The following is a 16,329-nucleotide window of genomic DNA, read 5'->3' as shown; positions in this document are numbered from 1 at the left end:
AAAGAAAATTCAAGGGAAAACAGAGACAGGACAAATAAGGAAGAAGAAACATGCTGCTGCAATGAATAACAGTGGGGAAAGGTCCTAGGTCAGATTTTAAAACTGGGGAGGAATGTGACATACCCAAAGTGATACAAACCTTACTGAGCTTTGGTCTGTCGTAGGGCAAGTGTCTGTCCATCGTGCACATCACAATCCTGTCTGAGAAACCCTCCTGGCGCAAGGTCTCTGCACAGACCAGTCCAGCTGCCCCTAAGGGAGAGGGAAGGCTGTTGGCAGCTGCGCATACCGGCCACTTAAAGGTCTGAACCTTTTGTTCCTAAACCCCACTGGGGCTGACTCCAGAATCACCATCTCCACTAGCCCTGGCCTTACGTCGTGGCCCTTCCCAAGTCAAACAGCTTGCATGGGGAGCCAGCTGGGGTGGATGCACCAGGCAGGAGCAGGGATCCTGTCTGTGGAGCATGACGTTAATCCTCTGTGGGACGTGTCTGTCCCTAAACTCACGCAGACGCACAAAAAGCACACCTGAGGAGTGCTGCCAGCACCTACACACCTCTCACAAGCACAGGGGCAGGGGTGGCTGCTCGGATCCTTGCACTCCCCTAGTCGGGGAAGGGTCTTGCAGCTCCCTCCCTGTGCACTCAGCTCCTGGTGAAGTCACAGCCGAACACACAGGGCAGGGAGTACTCCCTGCGGACAGCTGAAGTGTTGGTTGGGTGCTACGCTTTTGCATGCAATTTCGTTGAGGGTTTTTTGTTTGCTTGTTTATAGACACAGAAAAAAGGCTAAATCAAACAAAAAGCTGCCTTGAGGCGTGCTGTCCCCTTGCAGTCAGGCAGCCTGATGGGCAATGTCCCTTCTGCCCTGGCCAAACTGGTGAGACTCGAGAGCTCAGGTGAGAAGTCCTGAGTCTCATCTCAACCAAGGAAGCCTCACTCAATGACGAGTGTTGTAAGGGCCACAGTTTCTGTAACACCAGTGAAAGAAGATGGACCTGGACAGAACCATGGTTTGGTCCATCAACAAAATGCTCCTGTTGATGGAGGTGGAGGATGACAGTGGAAGAAGAGACGGGTGGGTGGGCATCCTATGCACACTGCCTGGAGCATGCTGAGCCAGGACTGACGCTGCACTGCTGCCAGGATGACCCTCACATCAGCAAGCGGCTGCGGTCGCTTGCCCTCAGCTCTGCTGGGCATGGCTGGATCTTGGTCCTCGATGCAGGGCTGGATGTGTAGTGTCTTCCCAGAACTTCTTCCTCACAACACCAGCTTTGAAATCTCTTTTCCCATCCACCAGAACAGAGTTTGGTCTTTAATAGACCTGTAAATTTAGCGGGTCAAGCCTGAGAAAGTTCATTCAGCAACAGCTAACATGGCCTGTGGAATGGCCTTGCTGAGGATTTTGAAGAGTGTCCAGCCCTGCCACACACCAGGACAGTCCAGCTGACCTTGGGAAAAAGCAATGTCACACCCTGGCTTTCAGTCAACAAACAGCAGGGGCACAAGGAAGGGAAAAATGTTACCCAGCAGCAAGGGAAAAGCCAGCCAGGCTGGTTCTCCCCTCTGCTCAGGCTGTGAGCTGTAACTTAGATGGCAGGAGCAGGAGATTGCAGTGTGCTCCCCATTTCCACAGCTTGGATCTGGTGACCTGGAGGCTGTAATCAGGTAAGAACAACCCATGTGCCAGGAGCAGCCGTCCCCTCCCAGCCTCAGGACCAACACCGGACAGCTTGTGTCCTTCTCCCACCCTCCATTTCACCACAACATGGTCCAGTCCATTCCAGAAACACAAACTCAGCAGATGGAATTCCCTTTCTACAAAAATTGCATTACGCAAATGGAGTTGGGACAAGAGATAAGAAAAGATAGCTTGGCAATTTTGCTATTTCATGCCGGGATTTGATATTTTCTGGGAAGATGGACGAATTTATCTTCAGAAAAGCACCTCGAGGTGAGAGCTTTGGAGCTGCAGGCAGCTACAATGGGATGAGATAGAGATGTGCAGGCTCCAAGAGGAAAACGTGTATCCACATCACAGGAACACCTGAGAGGACTTTACACTTCTCAGTTGTGGAAATCAGGGGTTAATGATATATCTGTGGAGGGTGCAGAGGGAAGAGGGTTCAGGACACCCACTACAAAGGGCTGTGACAGGGAACTACAAAGCTCCACAGACTGGAGGCACAGGGCACCTTTGGACCATTAGCGTGTAGGACAAAAAGGCTCAGGAAGCCCCTCTGGGCTGACCCTTTGGACAGGGAGGCACGCGGGAGGGGTGACAGAAGGTGAATCGCACACAGACTCTCTGCACACCTGCCCAGGAGGGGACACACGCAGCGGTCCCAGCACACACCACCCGGTACCTGCACCGATGATCAGCACGTTGGTACTGCTCAGGTTGTAGTTGCTCAAGGAGATGCACTTTGCCATCATCTTTGTTCTCCTCTGTGTCTGAAGAGCCTATGTCACCAACAAGAAGAAAAGTCAATATCTTTTCTCAGTTTTAACCTGGGTAGCCAGGCAGGAACGGGGACAACTACACTACTGTCATAAAACAGCTTGGATAGAAAGGGAATAACTGTGCCCTTGTACCCAGCGAGGACTCCAAACCCACGTTCATCCAAATATCTTTCCACCATCCAGTGCACTACCCCCTTACAAGATACAAAAGAAAAAAAATCCATCATCTTCTGCAAATTCATCCACACACACAAAGCGGGGGAAAAAAAATTTAAAAAGCAGCCCAGGTGTGTCATTGTGCAATTCTGCAACCAACAGGTGAGAGGAAAATGCAGAAATCCTATCAGGAACTTCATCCTGTGCCTGAGCAGAGCTTGTATACCTCTGATATCCAAACCTGATGGACTTGTCCAACCTACCAGAGCACACCCAAGGGGCTATGCCACTATAGCCCTGCTGCACAGACCCCTTGTTGCCAGCTGTTGGGAGTCCAAAATGTGTTTCTGTTAGAGAAAACCCTCCTCATCACATCCCACCTGAATCAGCTGGAGTAGAAGTGCTGCCATTCAGGTGACCTCTCTGGATCTAACCCAAGGGCTACAAAGGTCCAGCTGGTTCTGAGCCGCTGGATTCACACACATGCACATGCAAACATGCATCAGAAGGTGGCTTTTCATGGAAAGAAAGATGGCAGTGGCCTGAACAGGCTTCATCCTGCATCCTGTCTCGGGGGATGAGAACCCTCCCTGCCCACGCACCAGGTTCCTCTCCAGCAAAAGCTGCTGATGTCTGGGCTCAAGAGGGAGCACAGATGACCTCTGTCATCGCTGTGCCACATTCAGACCCAGCAGACAAGGCCAAAAGGCTGGTGGAAAAGGCCTGTTTCCATGGACCAACTAAATGAAAAGCTGCTATGAGCTTAAGAATACACAAGACAAGTTCAGGACAAACACCCAGTAAGACCTTCTGAATCCATGGACACCCCAGGTCAGGTGTCCAGCAGCTGCAGGGAGGCTGGACGAGCACAGGCAGGATGGGAGGGGGACACAACACCTCTGCCCTGCTCCACTCGTGCTCCCGTACATACTTTGGGCTGCTGCTTGAGACAGGACCAGGCTAGGTGGACCTTTGATTTATCCATGTTGGATGCTCACGCATCCTTCTGTTCAGGCACTGCTTCCCCTGCCAGAGACCCCAAAGAAAAGCATTTCCCCCCACTCCCATGCACACAGAGCAAAAAGCAAAAGCATGGGCCTTGATTTTGGGATTCCAGTGGCCCCTCACCTGCTTGCTTGCTCGGATGTACACCTTCTCCTTCTCGATCTTCACCTGAGGGTGAGAGAACAGCAGCAGTTTGCAGGACAGTTGAGTGCCTCTGGCGTGAAGAGGGTGATTACTCCCTCTGTCCAGCAACTAATGAACAGAGCAGCGATCTCACCAGGTCTCCTGGGAGAGTGGCTCAGGCCATGCAAAGCTCACCCCAACTCGAGGCTGCGTGATGTTTCCTGTCCCATGCCAACTATGCACTGATGTTCAGTGTAAAACCTGATTTCTATCTCAGGCTGATGGCTGGTTTCTCAGTTCCACCCCACTCCTGCTCAGGACACCCCCCAGATCGTGCACCTCCACCCTCAGGTTCCCAGGAGGTGTCTGGTGCCCGTGGCTGGAGGCAAGGGCAGCTGAAGGGAGGAAGGAGAGCTGGGTGAGGTGCTACTCTCCAGTGGTCACCCCAGCATGTGCTTGGAAAAATGTGTGCTCCACACCTTCAAAGAGCATGCTAATCCCAATGCAAACAGCCATTCTGCAGATGACACCAATCTGAGTGGTGCAGTTGCTACTCTAGAGAGAAGGGATGCCCTCCAGAGGGACCTGGACAAGCTCAAGAAATGGGACCATGTGAACCTCATGAAGTTCAACAAGGCCAAGGGCAGGGTCCTGCACCTAGGTTGGGGCAACCCCCAGCATCAGTACAGGCTGGGGGGTGAAGGGCTTGAGAGCAGCCTTGAGGAGAAGGACTTGGAGGTATTAGTGGATGGAAAGCTGGCCATGAGCTGGCAATGTGTGCTGACAGTCCAGAAAGCCAACTGTGTCCTGGGCTGCATCATGAGAAGTGTGGGCAGCAGGTCGAGGGAGGGGATTCTCCCCCTCTGCTCCTCTCTGGTAAGACTCCACCTGCAGTGCTGTGTCCAGCTCTGGGATCCTCAGCACAGGAAGGACACGGACCTGCTGGAGCAGGGCCAGTGGAGGCCACAAAAATGATCAGCGAGGACAGGCTGAGAGTATTGGGGTTGTTCAGCCTGGAGAAGAGAAGGCTCCAGGGAGACCTTATGGCAGCCCTTTAATACTTAAAGGGGGCTTATATGAAAGATGGGACAGACTTTTTAGTAGGACCTATAGCAACAGGACAAGGGGCAATAGTTAAAAACTAAAAGAGGGTAGATTTAGACTGAACATAAGGAAGAAATGTTTTACAATGAGGGTGGTGAGACAGTGGAACAGGTTGCCCAGAGAAGTTGTGGATGCCCCATTCCTGGAAGCATTTGAGGTCAGGCTGGAAGGGGCTTTGAGCAACGTGATCCAGTGAAAGGTGTCCCTGCCCACAGCAGTGGGGCTAGATTAGGTGATCGTTAATGGTCCCTTCCAACCCAAACCATGCTGATTCTGTGTTTTCCTCTGCTGCTGTAAGAACGAAGGTCTTACCTGGAACCTGGGTAAGCTGTCCAAGCCAGGAAAGTCCTCTATGTCACCTGTGCCAATGTTGAAGCAAGCTCCGTGCCAGGGACAGCGGACTCTTCCTTTGGACAAAACCCCTGCAGGAAACATGGCAGAGCAGAGTTGGTGCTGCCCTGCAGCTGCCTCCCATCCCTGCCTGCAGCCCACTGAGATCGAGCTGCCACGACCTGGCCAGGGCAGGGATGGCAGAGGCCAGGTCTCCCTCCTGCTGGCCCAGTGATGGTAGACTCAGCTTCTTCACAGTGTGAACACCACTGCTGAGTGAGGCTGACCTCCTGAAGGCTGAAGGTTGCTGCCCAGGGCCTTCTGCAGCAGCAGGAGCTGTGCTGCTCCATGCAGAGCAGCTTCAAAGTTCAGACTCTGCGAGCATGTCCCATGACGCTCCTCCTTTACCCAGAGGTGTCACCTCTCCTACAGGACACATGGCAGCTGTTGTGGACCTGGATGGTCAACGGCATCTTGGCTACTTGATGTGGAGTTCTCTTAACTTGCATGTGGGACTGGTCCAGCCATTTGGGATAAAGGGTGAACCCAGTTACCAACTGGGATCCTGCACGAGGGATCCTGCACGAGGGATCCTGCACGAGGGATCCTGCACGAGGGATCCCATCTAAAATGCCCTTGCTGACAGTGACATTTCAGCATCTCTGAGCACAGCTCCAAAGCTGTCTGCTCTGCCTGGAATATAATCTTGCTCTCCGTCAGGGCCTGGGGCTGCAGTCTCCAAGGTCTTGTAGTCACCACCACAAGCCCCAGTAGCATCCGGACCAAGCAGCACCTCAAGCAGAACATCACTTATTTAGAGCAAGTGTGTTTCAGAACAGATCCTGACACAGCAAGGAGTCTGCACACCACCAGGAAAGCACGGGGCATGCCCAAAGCCACGAGTCCAGTCCTCACAAGTATTTGCTCAGAGGCTGCTACCTTGGACTTTGGCTTTCCCTGCCTGAAAGAGCTGGCTCACACTGCTGGGGCAGAGCAAACAGCTACAATTTGGCCATCCTGGACTGGTCCTGAGCTTGTGCCTGCATTTACTTCCACAGCAAATCCTGTATTCCCCAGCAAGATCCCTGTGTGAGCAGCCAGTCTCAGCGATGCGCCTGCAGGTCTCTGAAAGTCAGGTGGGCTCCCACCTCCATTGGCCACCAGAGCAGCATGGGGGGCTTGTGCCCTGCTCAGCTGGCTTCTAGCCCCAGGCAAGGGGCTTGAGAGCATGGCTGCCTGCACCCAGCACCGCTGCTGGGCCAGAAATACCCAGAGGGCACTCAGCAGGATGGTGTGCTGTCTTCCCCAGGATCCCACCTCCAGCAAAGAGCACCCTGCCCCCAGTTTGGGTGAGGCACTTCTGCAGCACGCAGGCGGGCCAGCACTGCCTGCTGCCATTACTCAGACTCTGGGGACCTGCCTGAAGCCTGTGCTGAGAAAATGCCAGGACACATTTCTTTTTGCTACTGAAAGGATCCCATCAGCTCAAACAGGATTTTGATTTACAGGAAGCTGTGGTTTTGTGGGGTTTTTTAAGACTGAGTGGCCTGAAATGATCATAAGATGATTTTTTCTTTCCCCTTTAAGACATTCTTTTAACTCCTCAGTGGCTGGGAACTGATAAACAGGACAATATGAAAAGCCCCATAAAACCGGGCTTTGTGTGGGGACAGTGAGCTGCAGCTGTTTCATAACATCCAAGACAGGTTCAGTTCCAGCTGAAGAATGAAGATGAATTTAATGGCCCATGCCATTTTGTTCTTCAAAGTCACCCAAAGCCCCAGCCCTGTGACCAGCAGTGGCAAGCTGGGGTCACCAGCAAACCAGACCTGTGGTGAAGTGCTTCCAGGAGGTTTGTGCACCCCCAGCTTTCTGCCCGTGCCTTCCTCCAGTGAGGAGATGCCAAGACGATGCTGAGCGTGTGGCATGGCACTGCCCCACGCCCAGCAGCAGAGCCACATGAACACCAGGCTGACTTTTGCCAATACTTTGATGCCCTTTGTTAGACTCCTGGGATGTGATGCAGACTGACCTTTGACCAGCGGAGCCCCATAGTGGGGACACTTGTGTCCCACGGCGTGGAATTCGCCGCTTTCCTTGATGAGCAGAGCCTTTCCACAGCCCAGGTCCACTTCCCGCATCCTGGGGAGGAGGAACACGGAAAAGACATGGCAGAGCATCCGCCTGGCAGCAGACACCACCCCATCACCCTGCACCCCAGCACTGGTTCCACCAGGTTCCCCCCGTCCTTCAACTTGTTCACCACCAGCTGCAGGTGTGGGTCATTCCTGTCACCAAGGCAGCTTTGGAGGTGGCTCTACTGCTCCCAGCCTGGGGCACATCCAAGCTGGGCCACTGAGTGGCAGCTTCTTCCTCCATCACTGTGCCAAGAAGTGGCCTAAAGCACCTCCCCAGCTGCTCAGGAAGCAGCTGGTAGTCTCCACCCAAGTCCGGGGGGGTCAAAATAAAGCTTTTCAGCATATAGTGGGACCAAGAAACCAAACTGGTTTTAGGGTGACATCACCTCCCCTCCTGGCCCCAGCAGCTCAGCAGGTCTCTGCCAAGCTTGTGTTCGCTCACTCAAAGCAAACACATTTCTGAGACTTGAAAACCAGGAGAGGCAATTCTGACCCTTGGCGTACCCTGGCCCTGGGGTCTGCCTCCCTGTGGCTCTGGGGGTTGTGCTCTTGTCCTGGCCACATCCCAGGGTCATCAACGTGGGTCATCTTTTCCTGATAAAACCCTCAGGAGAGCAGACACCTACGTGTGACCTCCTTGCTGTTTCCCTCAGCTGTTTTTGCAGAATAAAGCTCACACAGTGACTTGCCCACCTGCTCCAGCTGCTGGCCCCAGCTCTGCATCACAGAGGGGCTTTGCCTCCCTGCTGCTGCTGGCACTCAGCCCTGTCTTTGCACAAGAGCCAACTTAACCCTCCAGCCATTCACCCGGAGAGGTTCAGGTGCTCTTTGAAAGACCACAGTTGCTTGTGTGGTACCCTGGACAAAAGCACGATTAGCACAGCAGGAATCTTTACACAAAAAGCTTTGCAATTCTGGGGCTCTCTGGGTCACACCTGCGGCAGTCACCTGGTCCTTGACCAGCTAAGCCAGGCTGAGGCTCCAGCCACCCCTGTCCTAGCCAAAACCATCTCTTTGCTGATCATGTACCTTGTCTGCAAAGACAGAAAAAGCTACTGAGCATCCCCATCTGCTGAATGAGTGATTAATGACGCCATTAGTGCTGGAAAGCAGCATTTTAGAAAATCCTTTCTAACTCCCTTGGCTTGACTGAGAGCTGCTCTGCAGCCCGCTGGCTCAGCAGGGCTGTGCTGAGTGATACACACCTCTGCACCGGCTGCAGCGTGGGTGCAGCATCCCTGAACAGTGGGTGCATTTGCCCACAGCAGTCGGCTGCGCAGGGCCCCCCAGGCTTGGCATGCCTCCTCCCCAGTGCCCAGCGGCACCCATCCAGCAGTGCCTGGAGGTTGCTCTGCTTGCTGGCCGGGCATGGGTTTTGCAATGCAGCTGCAACATCTGCTTTTGTTTGCAAGAGCTTCCAAGCCCTGCAGACCATATACAGAACCAGGCTGCATTTAGGCAGTTGCGTTACACTGGGCAGTTGCACTATCCATTGAAATATGAGACCTTCAGCCATTCATAATTTCCAGGAGGCTGCCCATTGTTCCTCTCGGCAGAGTCTGGAGATTGGGATGCAGGAGGCTCCAGCACCGAGACCCCCACTCCTCCACCCACCCAGATCTTTGCCAGGGGACTTCTGTGGCTTTCCAGCCCCAACATTCTTGAGTGAGAGTGATGTTGCTCTGCACTGAGCAGATGTTTACTCTCTGCTCTCTCACTATGTCTCTACCAGCTCTTCATCCCAACATGTCCTGTCCTCGCCTCCTTTTCTCACCACTCAGGTGCTCCCTTTCCAACCAACAGCCCCGATACAGCCTGTGCAATCCATGGCCCTGTGTGAGGCACTGAACCCTTCCCAATGCAATCATCAGCAGCTGCTTCCCTACAGCAGAGCCTTTCAGCTAACCATGGAGGAAAGCAGAGAGACGAGGAGTGAGCCCTTGTTTGCGGGGGAGCTGGGTGCCAAGTGCAGAGCTGCTGTTCCCTGGAAATTTCCCCTCTTCCAGCTAGAAAGCCCCACACAACGATGTTTATCTGGAAATCCTGGTTGCTCTCACTGCATGAAGGGAACCATCTCTACAGCAAAGCCTGGCACCTTGCGTTTGGTGAACTGAATACCTCACTGTGCACACAGCAAACCCCATGTGCTCAAGAAAGCTGCTGGTCCATGTGTGATCCCCAAATGTTGTTCATGCATGATAGGTCCCAGGGTCTCAGAACAATGGGACTCGCTTTGCATGCTCATTCCTCTATGGGTAACATCCCAGCTCTATCCCATCACTTGCACCCTGGCTACAGAGACACATCGCTGCTTCACAGCCATGGAAATGAGACCACCAGCACCCTTGTAACACCTTCAAACCCACCTTGGACAAGTCTTTGTGCAGGTGCCTGCTCCACCTGCATCAACCGTCCCACCTAGAGTAACAGCAGATTTCCTTGCCACCTTGGGTGAAAACAGCAGCAGAAGCCATCACACCTGCCCTGGGGAGCCATATGATCCCAGTAAATTGACAGCCCCACTCCCGAGCAATGCAGATCTGCTCCCTCCTCATGTAGGACACTTGGCACTTGGAGGTTCTTTTGTCAGCACAAGGGGAATAGAGCAGTACAAGTCCTGCTGCATTCCTCAGCTGTGAGGTGCTTCAGATAAACCCTGCAGTTAAATGACAGCCATAACTCTATGGGAAGATAAGATAAGTGAAAGAGTTTACAACTTACTCAAGGAACTGTGTGATCTGAGAGTCAAAAACAAGACCTGGTGTCTTCAAGGCAGCACACAGCCACCTGCAAGGCTCCCATCCCACACTCACTCCAGAGCGAGCGAGAGGATGGTTTACGCTGTGCTGCTCCCCGCTGAGCTATTTACTCAGTCGGGAATTTGTCCTGTTGTCCCGCTCCACTCCCCGCTTGGGAAGTGCCAGCTAAAACTCAGCTCTGGCCTGCAAAGGACCTTTGCTCAGGAGCTGAGGGAGCACTGGGGCTCTGTCTGCAGCTCACTGACTTCCCCCAGTTAACCTGCTGGGAGGCTGGCTGGGTACAGCACTGCCAGAGTTTATCCTCCAGTATCTCTTACTAGTTTTGCTGACACCATCTTGGTACCAGAAAGACAGAAAGGGTGGGCAGGAAGAGTACTTTGTGCTCGCAGACTCCCCTAACACAACACAGAGGTGCCCAGACCCTTGTGCCGGTGTCCCAAACTGCTGCTGTGCCCACGCACACCCCTGCCCAGCACACTCCTTGAGAGAAGCTTCCCAGAAAATCCCTCTTGGGTATCAGAGCGAGAAGGGAATCCTTTGGTCTGGCCTGTCGCTTACACAAGCCGTGGGACCTTCTTGCAGCACCTCTCTTTTGAGCTACTCTCAGCCTGCTAGGAAAAAAGCTGTTCTCAACTTAAAATATCCAGTGATGGCAAGTCTGCTGCTGTACCTGGTTGCACATTTCAGTAGCTGGATACACACATGGCTGAAGTGTGAGCCCAGTTTCCAGACTGAAGCCAGTTTCTAGCCCTGGCTTTAGCTGAAGACCTCCCTGCTACAGCCACCTGCAGCCAGTACGTTCTCATGGACTGCAGCCAGCTCCCTCCTCACCTTCCCCGTGACCAGCAGAGCATTCTGAAACTTTCCATCTACTATACCACATGCCTTCTAGGCAACGTATCTATCGCAGCCCTTATTTTCCAACATCCTCCTTGCGCTGGGGCGCTGAAGCAGAGCACGCTTGTTTAGCCACACCCCAAACACAAAGTCAGCAGAAGCCGCCTCCATGAACATTTGGTGTTCAGCCATTAGGCTACGTCTTGACACTGGAACAGGACCCTTCCTGTGCAACCAGTATTTCCCAGGATAGTCTCCCCTTTTTGCTTCACCCCAGCTTCAAGGCAAGCCCAGTCACTGCCTGTGCTCCGCCCCAGGTCCCCTATTCTCCAGCCTTGCTGTCACTGCTCATCTGCGCATTGCCCGTCACCTCTCAGAAGCAGCCCTACAGCCCCTGTGCTTGCCTTCCAGCCCAGCTCATCTCTACTGATTCCTCACCCCCACCCCTCACTGGAGGAGGCCATTTGCCTCCAGGTCCTGATGGCCCTCCAGCACTTCTCTGAGCTGCAGCAGAGCTTGCAGAGTCACCCACACCTCATTACATGAAGATTTAATCCGTCAAAGTCTGGTGATCCCTTTATAGAATGGCATAGCACTTAAATTCCCATCACAATGAAAAAAACAGTTTATTCCTGGATGAACTTACCTAATGAGAAGAATTTATAGCCCATGAAGTCCCTTAAGTTTAGCACAAAGTAGCTTATAATACATAGATTATTCTAGAACAAGCAATTCAAGTTCAATTTCAAGCAGATAGCTGCCAGACTCCTGCTGTGTCCCACACACTTGACATCACTCCCTCACTGGAATAAAAGCTATTTCAAACTATGTTTTCTTTCATGCAAGGTCAGAGCCTGCTGAGATGTTGGCCATCAGACCAACAGAACATGCTGCAGATAAGGCACATCCACCCCAGAAAAGAAACACCAGCCTGCAAAGCATGGTGACTGGGATGGGAGCTTTTTAGACTTCAGAAAACTCTTAAATCAGGGTAGTGAAACTGTACACAGCTGAAGTGTGTTGCCATTAGCAAGAAATTTGGAAAACTGCATCCTTGGTGAAAGAGCAAATTGGAAGAGATGGGCTCGGCTAGAACAAAGCACTGCAGAAGCGATGGAGCACATGGGCTGCCCCATCAGCTCCACCCATGTGCTACTCATGCTGCTTTGTAAAACTAAGGCTATAAATTTATAAAAAAAATGTCAGGATTGTCTAACACAAGCTGAGCAGAGCCTGTTGAGAAATTCTGCTACAGAACATCACATCTTTCTAAGAAGAGTCCCAGGGCTGACCATGCAGGGAACAGCAGACCTTCTGGTAAAAAGCAGTGGTCACTTGTCTGTGATGTCATTTTTCAAGATGAAAACAAAATTTATTTTACTAAGTTAAATTATCATCTCCAGAAACTCTAAAGAACAGGGTTTGGTTTGGGTTATAAGGTCTCTCAAGTTTTACCTGCAAAAATTCTAGGCACTTACTGTCCGTTCTCGAGGTCCTTCACGTGACACACGGAGGCTTCCACCACATCCTTTGGGTTGTGGTAGGGATTACTGGCAATGGGATGCTCCTCGAGATGATAATGCCGGGCAGTCCCGTTGACTTTGTAGATCAGGGGGCTGGCTTTTCCATTGGGCGACATCTCCTCCTTGCTTCTCTCCTTCTCAGGTATCACAACTTCAATTTTCACTTCAACTGCAGGAACAAACAGAAATCTTCATTAAAATGAAGCCGGAGGTTTTGCTGCCATTCTGCCTCTCCCTCCTTCCCTGGAGTTTGAAAGGAGCTGACAGACATCAGAAGAGTCATTTTTTGTTGGCTTGCTTGGGAAGATAAAAGACTTAATATCAAACTTGGCTTGATTACTCAAGCCCATTATTCCACTGTTCCTTCTCCATCGGGCACCTTTGCATGCATAAAGTACATATTCTTGCAAGCAGACATTAGCAGTTGGTGCAAAACAATCCCTCAGTCACAGTTCCTGTCCTGTTTAGTGAAAAACAGCTTCAGGCAGCTAAATGTGAGGCACGCCAAGGCTTCTAGGGCTCAGACCGACTTCAAAAGTCCTTTAATTCTTTGTAGATAACAATAACTGAAAGAGAAAGCCAACACTGCATGGTGTATAAAGCTGCTTCGTTAGATGGAGACCAATTAATAAGGAACTAGAAATAGCCAAAATTATTTCTTTATGAGGTTTTTAGCACAGAGTGAATCTTCAGCATTAAGTGAGAAAAGCAAGGATTGTCTGCTTTCCTTAGGTGTACACCACTGAACAGGTTTGATAACAAAAGCATCCCTGGTCTGGGGACCAGGGGACCCAGGGACACACAGGAGATGTTTGTGCCAGCGCAGCACATCCCCCTGACCATCAGAGGGGACACCGAAGCCAGTGGGCCCCCTTGGCTCCACCACCACCCTGGGTGCTGTCACCGGGCAGCGAGGGAGCGAGGCAGCCCCTGGCAAGGCACAGTCGGGGTGCTGCCCCTCCATTCCCCCCCGCTCTCCCTCTGCCTTGACTGGGATGTGCTGCCAGTCCTCCCCTCCCCACACAGGGACAGGGTGGGGAGCACAGGGGCTCTCCTGGCCACCCCCAGGTGAAGACATGCAGGTGTTCACCTGAGCTCCCCGAAGGGCAGCGCTCACCCAGCCTCACCAGGCACCCATCCAGACGCACCCCCACACACCACCCCGTGCCCAGGGGGAGCAGCCTGGACGCAGGAGCATCACAGGAAGTCAGCTCTCACATCGTAAAGAGAAAATCACTTTAGGTCCTAGGGACTTCATAAAACTAAAGCCATTAATATTTATAATAAACCCCAGTGGAGTTCTATAGCGAGCCAGGGGGTAAGTGCCGGAGACTGAAGACATGTCTCAAGCAAATGGGAGACTGCTGAGCTTTCCCCGTCTTATAAATGTCACGAACAGGAAAAGCTGTGCAGAAGATAAAAATTAAAGCTCATGACCTAAACAGCTTAAAGAAAAGCAAAGATAGGGGAACAACGTGCCCCCGAAGAGCGGGAGGAGCCCTGTAACAAGAGAAGGGCGGTGGGTCTTCCCAGCTTGGTTTGTTGTCCCACACCACTTATTGCAAGTCCATTGAGAGGCCGATGGAAGAAAAGGTCCGGGGGAAGGTCGTTCATTTAGGAAGGGAGAAAAGCAAGTGGCCATGGCCATCCAGGCACCAGCAGCAAGCGGCTATTTCAAGACTCCTGTGAGTTTCTGCTTTTTGTGCCAGCTCAGCAGGGCAGGGGATAGGGCAGCCAGATCCTCGCACTCACCAGGGCAGGATTCACTGGGGGCTCTGACGGACAGATCCAGTAAAGCAATCTTCTGGGCGTTCATACAGAAGATGTGACCTTCTGTTCTGTTATTCCAAACTAGGAGGCCCAGCACCATCCATTAAAAAAAAAATGTTGCTATGAGCAAAACAATTCCTGGAGCTCTAGAGAAGCAGCCCAGCTCCCTGCAGGTACCCAGCAAAGAGGCCGCTCTCCATAACCACTGTTTTCCTACGGTGGTTGGAAAAGCAGACACGAATTTTCCAGGATAGAGTTAGGAAATACAACAACCATCCATTTATGCCAGTCCCTGTGAAATACTTTTGGTCAAAGAACTAGGAGGATCGTTTCACACGATTACGCAGTCAATCAGGCATTTATGTGAATTGAACACGGCTACGCATCCCTGTGGCCACCACGGTGCAGGGTGAGGCCAGGCTGGCACCGGCGGAGCCGGCAGCTCCGAGCCCTAACGGTGAATCCACCCTGCTGAGAACAACCCCCATCTCTCACTTGGCCCAATGCCTCAGAGCTTTGTTTTCCAAACTACATTTGGGTCAGGTGAGCACCCAGAGTGCTTGCTGATCCACAGGCATATGAACCTTTGGGGATGAAGATGAAAATTTAGCTCTGAGCTCTTCACTTCTTTCTAGGTCAGAAAAACATGCAAAAAGCAGCAGGTCTCTGACAGTGTTCCCAGCCACCCCGGCTCAGCGCTCACCGACACTCCTGGTCACAGAATCACAGAATCATCTCGGTTGGAAGGGACCTTGAAGATCATCCAGTCCAACCGTTAACCCAGCACTGACAGATCCCAACTCCACCAGATCCCTCAGCGCTGGGTCAACCCGACTCTTCAACCCCTCCAGGGATGGGGACTCCCCCCCTGCCCTGGGCAGCCCATTCCAACGCCTGACTACCCGTTCTGGAAAGAAACGCTTCCTAATATCCAGTCTAAACCTGCCCTGGCGCAGCTTGAGGCCATTCCCTCTTGTCCTATCACTTACTACTTGGTTAAAGAGACTCATCCCCCCTCTCTGCACCCTCCTTTCAGGGAGTTGTAGAGGGCGATGAGGTCTCCCCTCAGCCTCCTCTTCTCCAGACTAAACCCCCCCAGTTCCCTCAGCCGCTCCCCATCAGACCTGTGCTCCAGACCCTGCACCAGCTCCGTTGCCCTTCTCTGGACACGCTCGAGTCATTCAATGGCCTTTTTGGAGTGAGGGGCCCAAAACTGAACCCACTCATCGAGGGGCGGCCTCACCAGTGCCGAGCACAGGGGTCAGATCCCTTCCCTGTCCCTGCTGGCCACTCTATGGCTGATACAAGCCAGGATGCCATTGGCCTGGTCAAACGTCCAGAGGAAAAGAAAAAGAGGTATAAAGTCTTCCCTCCTCCTATTTCAGGCCCCACACTTCACCACTTGCCTCCATGGGGGGCAATTCTCTTTTGCCTATCCCTGACCCTTTATCGCCCCTTCTCCTCCTCCTCGCCCCCCCTGGCCCTGTATGGGGTGTCCCTCTGGCCAGAGATCTGCATTCCCAAGGGATGATCACTCCAGGAATCCAGGGCTCGGCGGCACCTGAGCTGATCCAGCAAACTGCTTCAGCTGCCATCAGGGAAAATTATATTTATACAAAATATTTATAAACCCAAGTTTCATTCTGAAATCCAATTGGCACGGTGTGGCTGGGTCCAGTGTGCTCCATCCCTTTGACGGTCATTTTCCATAACTGCTAGAAGAGGTTCCGGACCTTAAAGCAAACTGTTTGGGAAGTTTTAGGCATGTGCCTAAAATCCGTGTGGTGGCTGACTCCTCGGGGACCAGCCAAGGCCACCACTGTCACACGGCAGCGCTGCCCCATCCATGGCTGGTGGGAACAAGGGTGACATGTAGCTTCCAGGGCAGAGCAACTGCTGCTCTCCGAGCGTGTATATGTTTGCGTCCAGAGATAGAGATACGCCTGCTCGCCCTCTGCCACCAGCATCACTTACACACATACATATATGTGTATGCATGTGGTTTTGTGTCTTCATGTATATTTTTAATATATATGTGTTTTGTATCTATATTTATACACACACACACATATATGAAGGATCAGGAGGCCAGGCCTGGAAGTATTTGATAAGAATATAC

The 16,329-nt window shown here is 52.3% G+C and overlaps 1 protein-coding gene across 1 annotated transcript in view; it reads right to left on the bottom strand.

Moving 5' to 3' along the window:
* The window catches only part of AIFM3 (AIF family member 3), a 49,755-nt gene that overhangs the window by 18,937 nt on the left and 14,489 nt on the right, over positions 1-16,329 (bottom strand). The window contains exons 3-8 of the mRNA XM_074887300.1: positions 12,396-12,609; positions 7,216-7,325; positions 5,166-5,275; positions 3,750-3,794; positions 2,369-2,465; positions 140-252 (exon numbers count right to left, since the gene is read on the bottom strand). Coding sequence (XP_074743401.1) covers positions 140-252; positions 2,369-2,465; positions 3,750-3,794; positions 5,166-5,275; positions 7,216-7,325; positions 12,396-12,609 — 689 coding nt within the window. The remainder of the gene's footprint in view (positions 1-139; positions 253-2,368; positions 2,466-3,749; positions 3,795-5,165; positions 5,276-7,215; positions 7,326-12,395; positions 12,610-16,329) is intronic.

Source organism: Strix uralensis, chromosome 17, assembly GCF_047716275.1.
Source record: "Strix uralensis isolate ZFMK-TIS-50842 chromosome 17, bStrUra1, whole genome shotgun sequence".
Classification (NCBI taxonomy): Eukaryota; Metazoa; Chordata; class Aves; order Strigiformes; family Strigidae; genus Strix; species Strix uralensis.
This window is presented reverse-complemented; position numbering and strand designations above follow the sequence as displayed.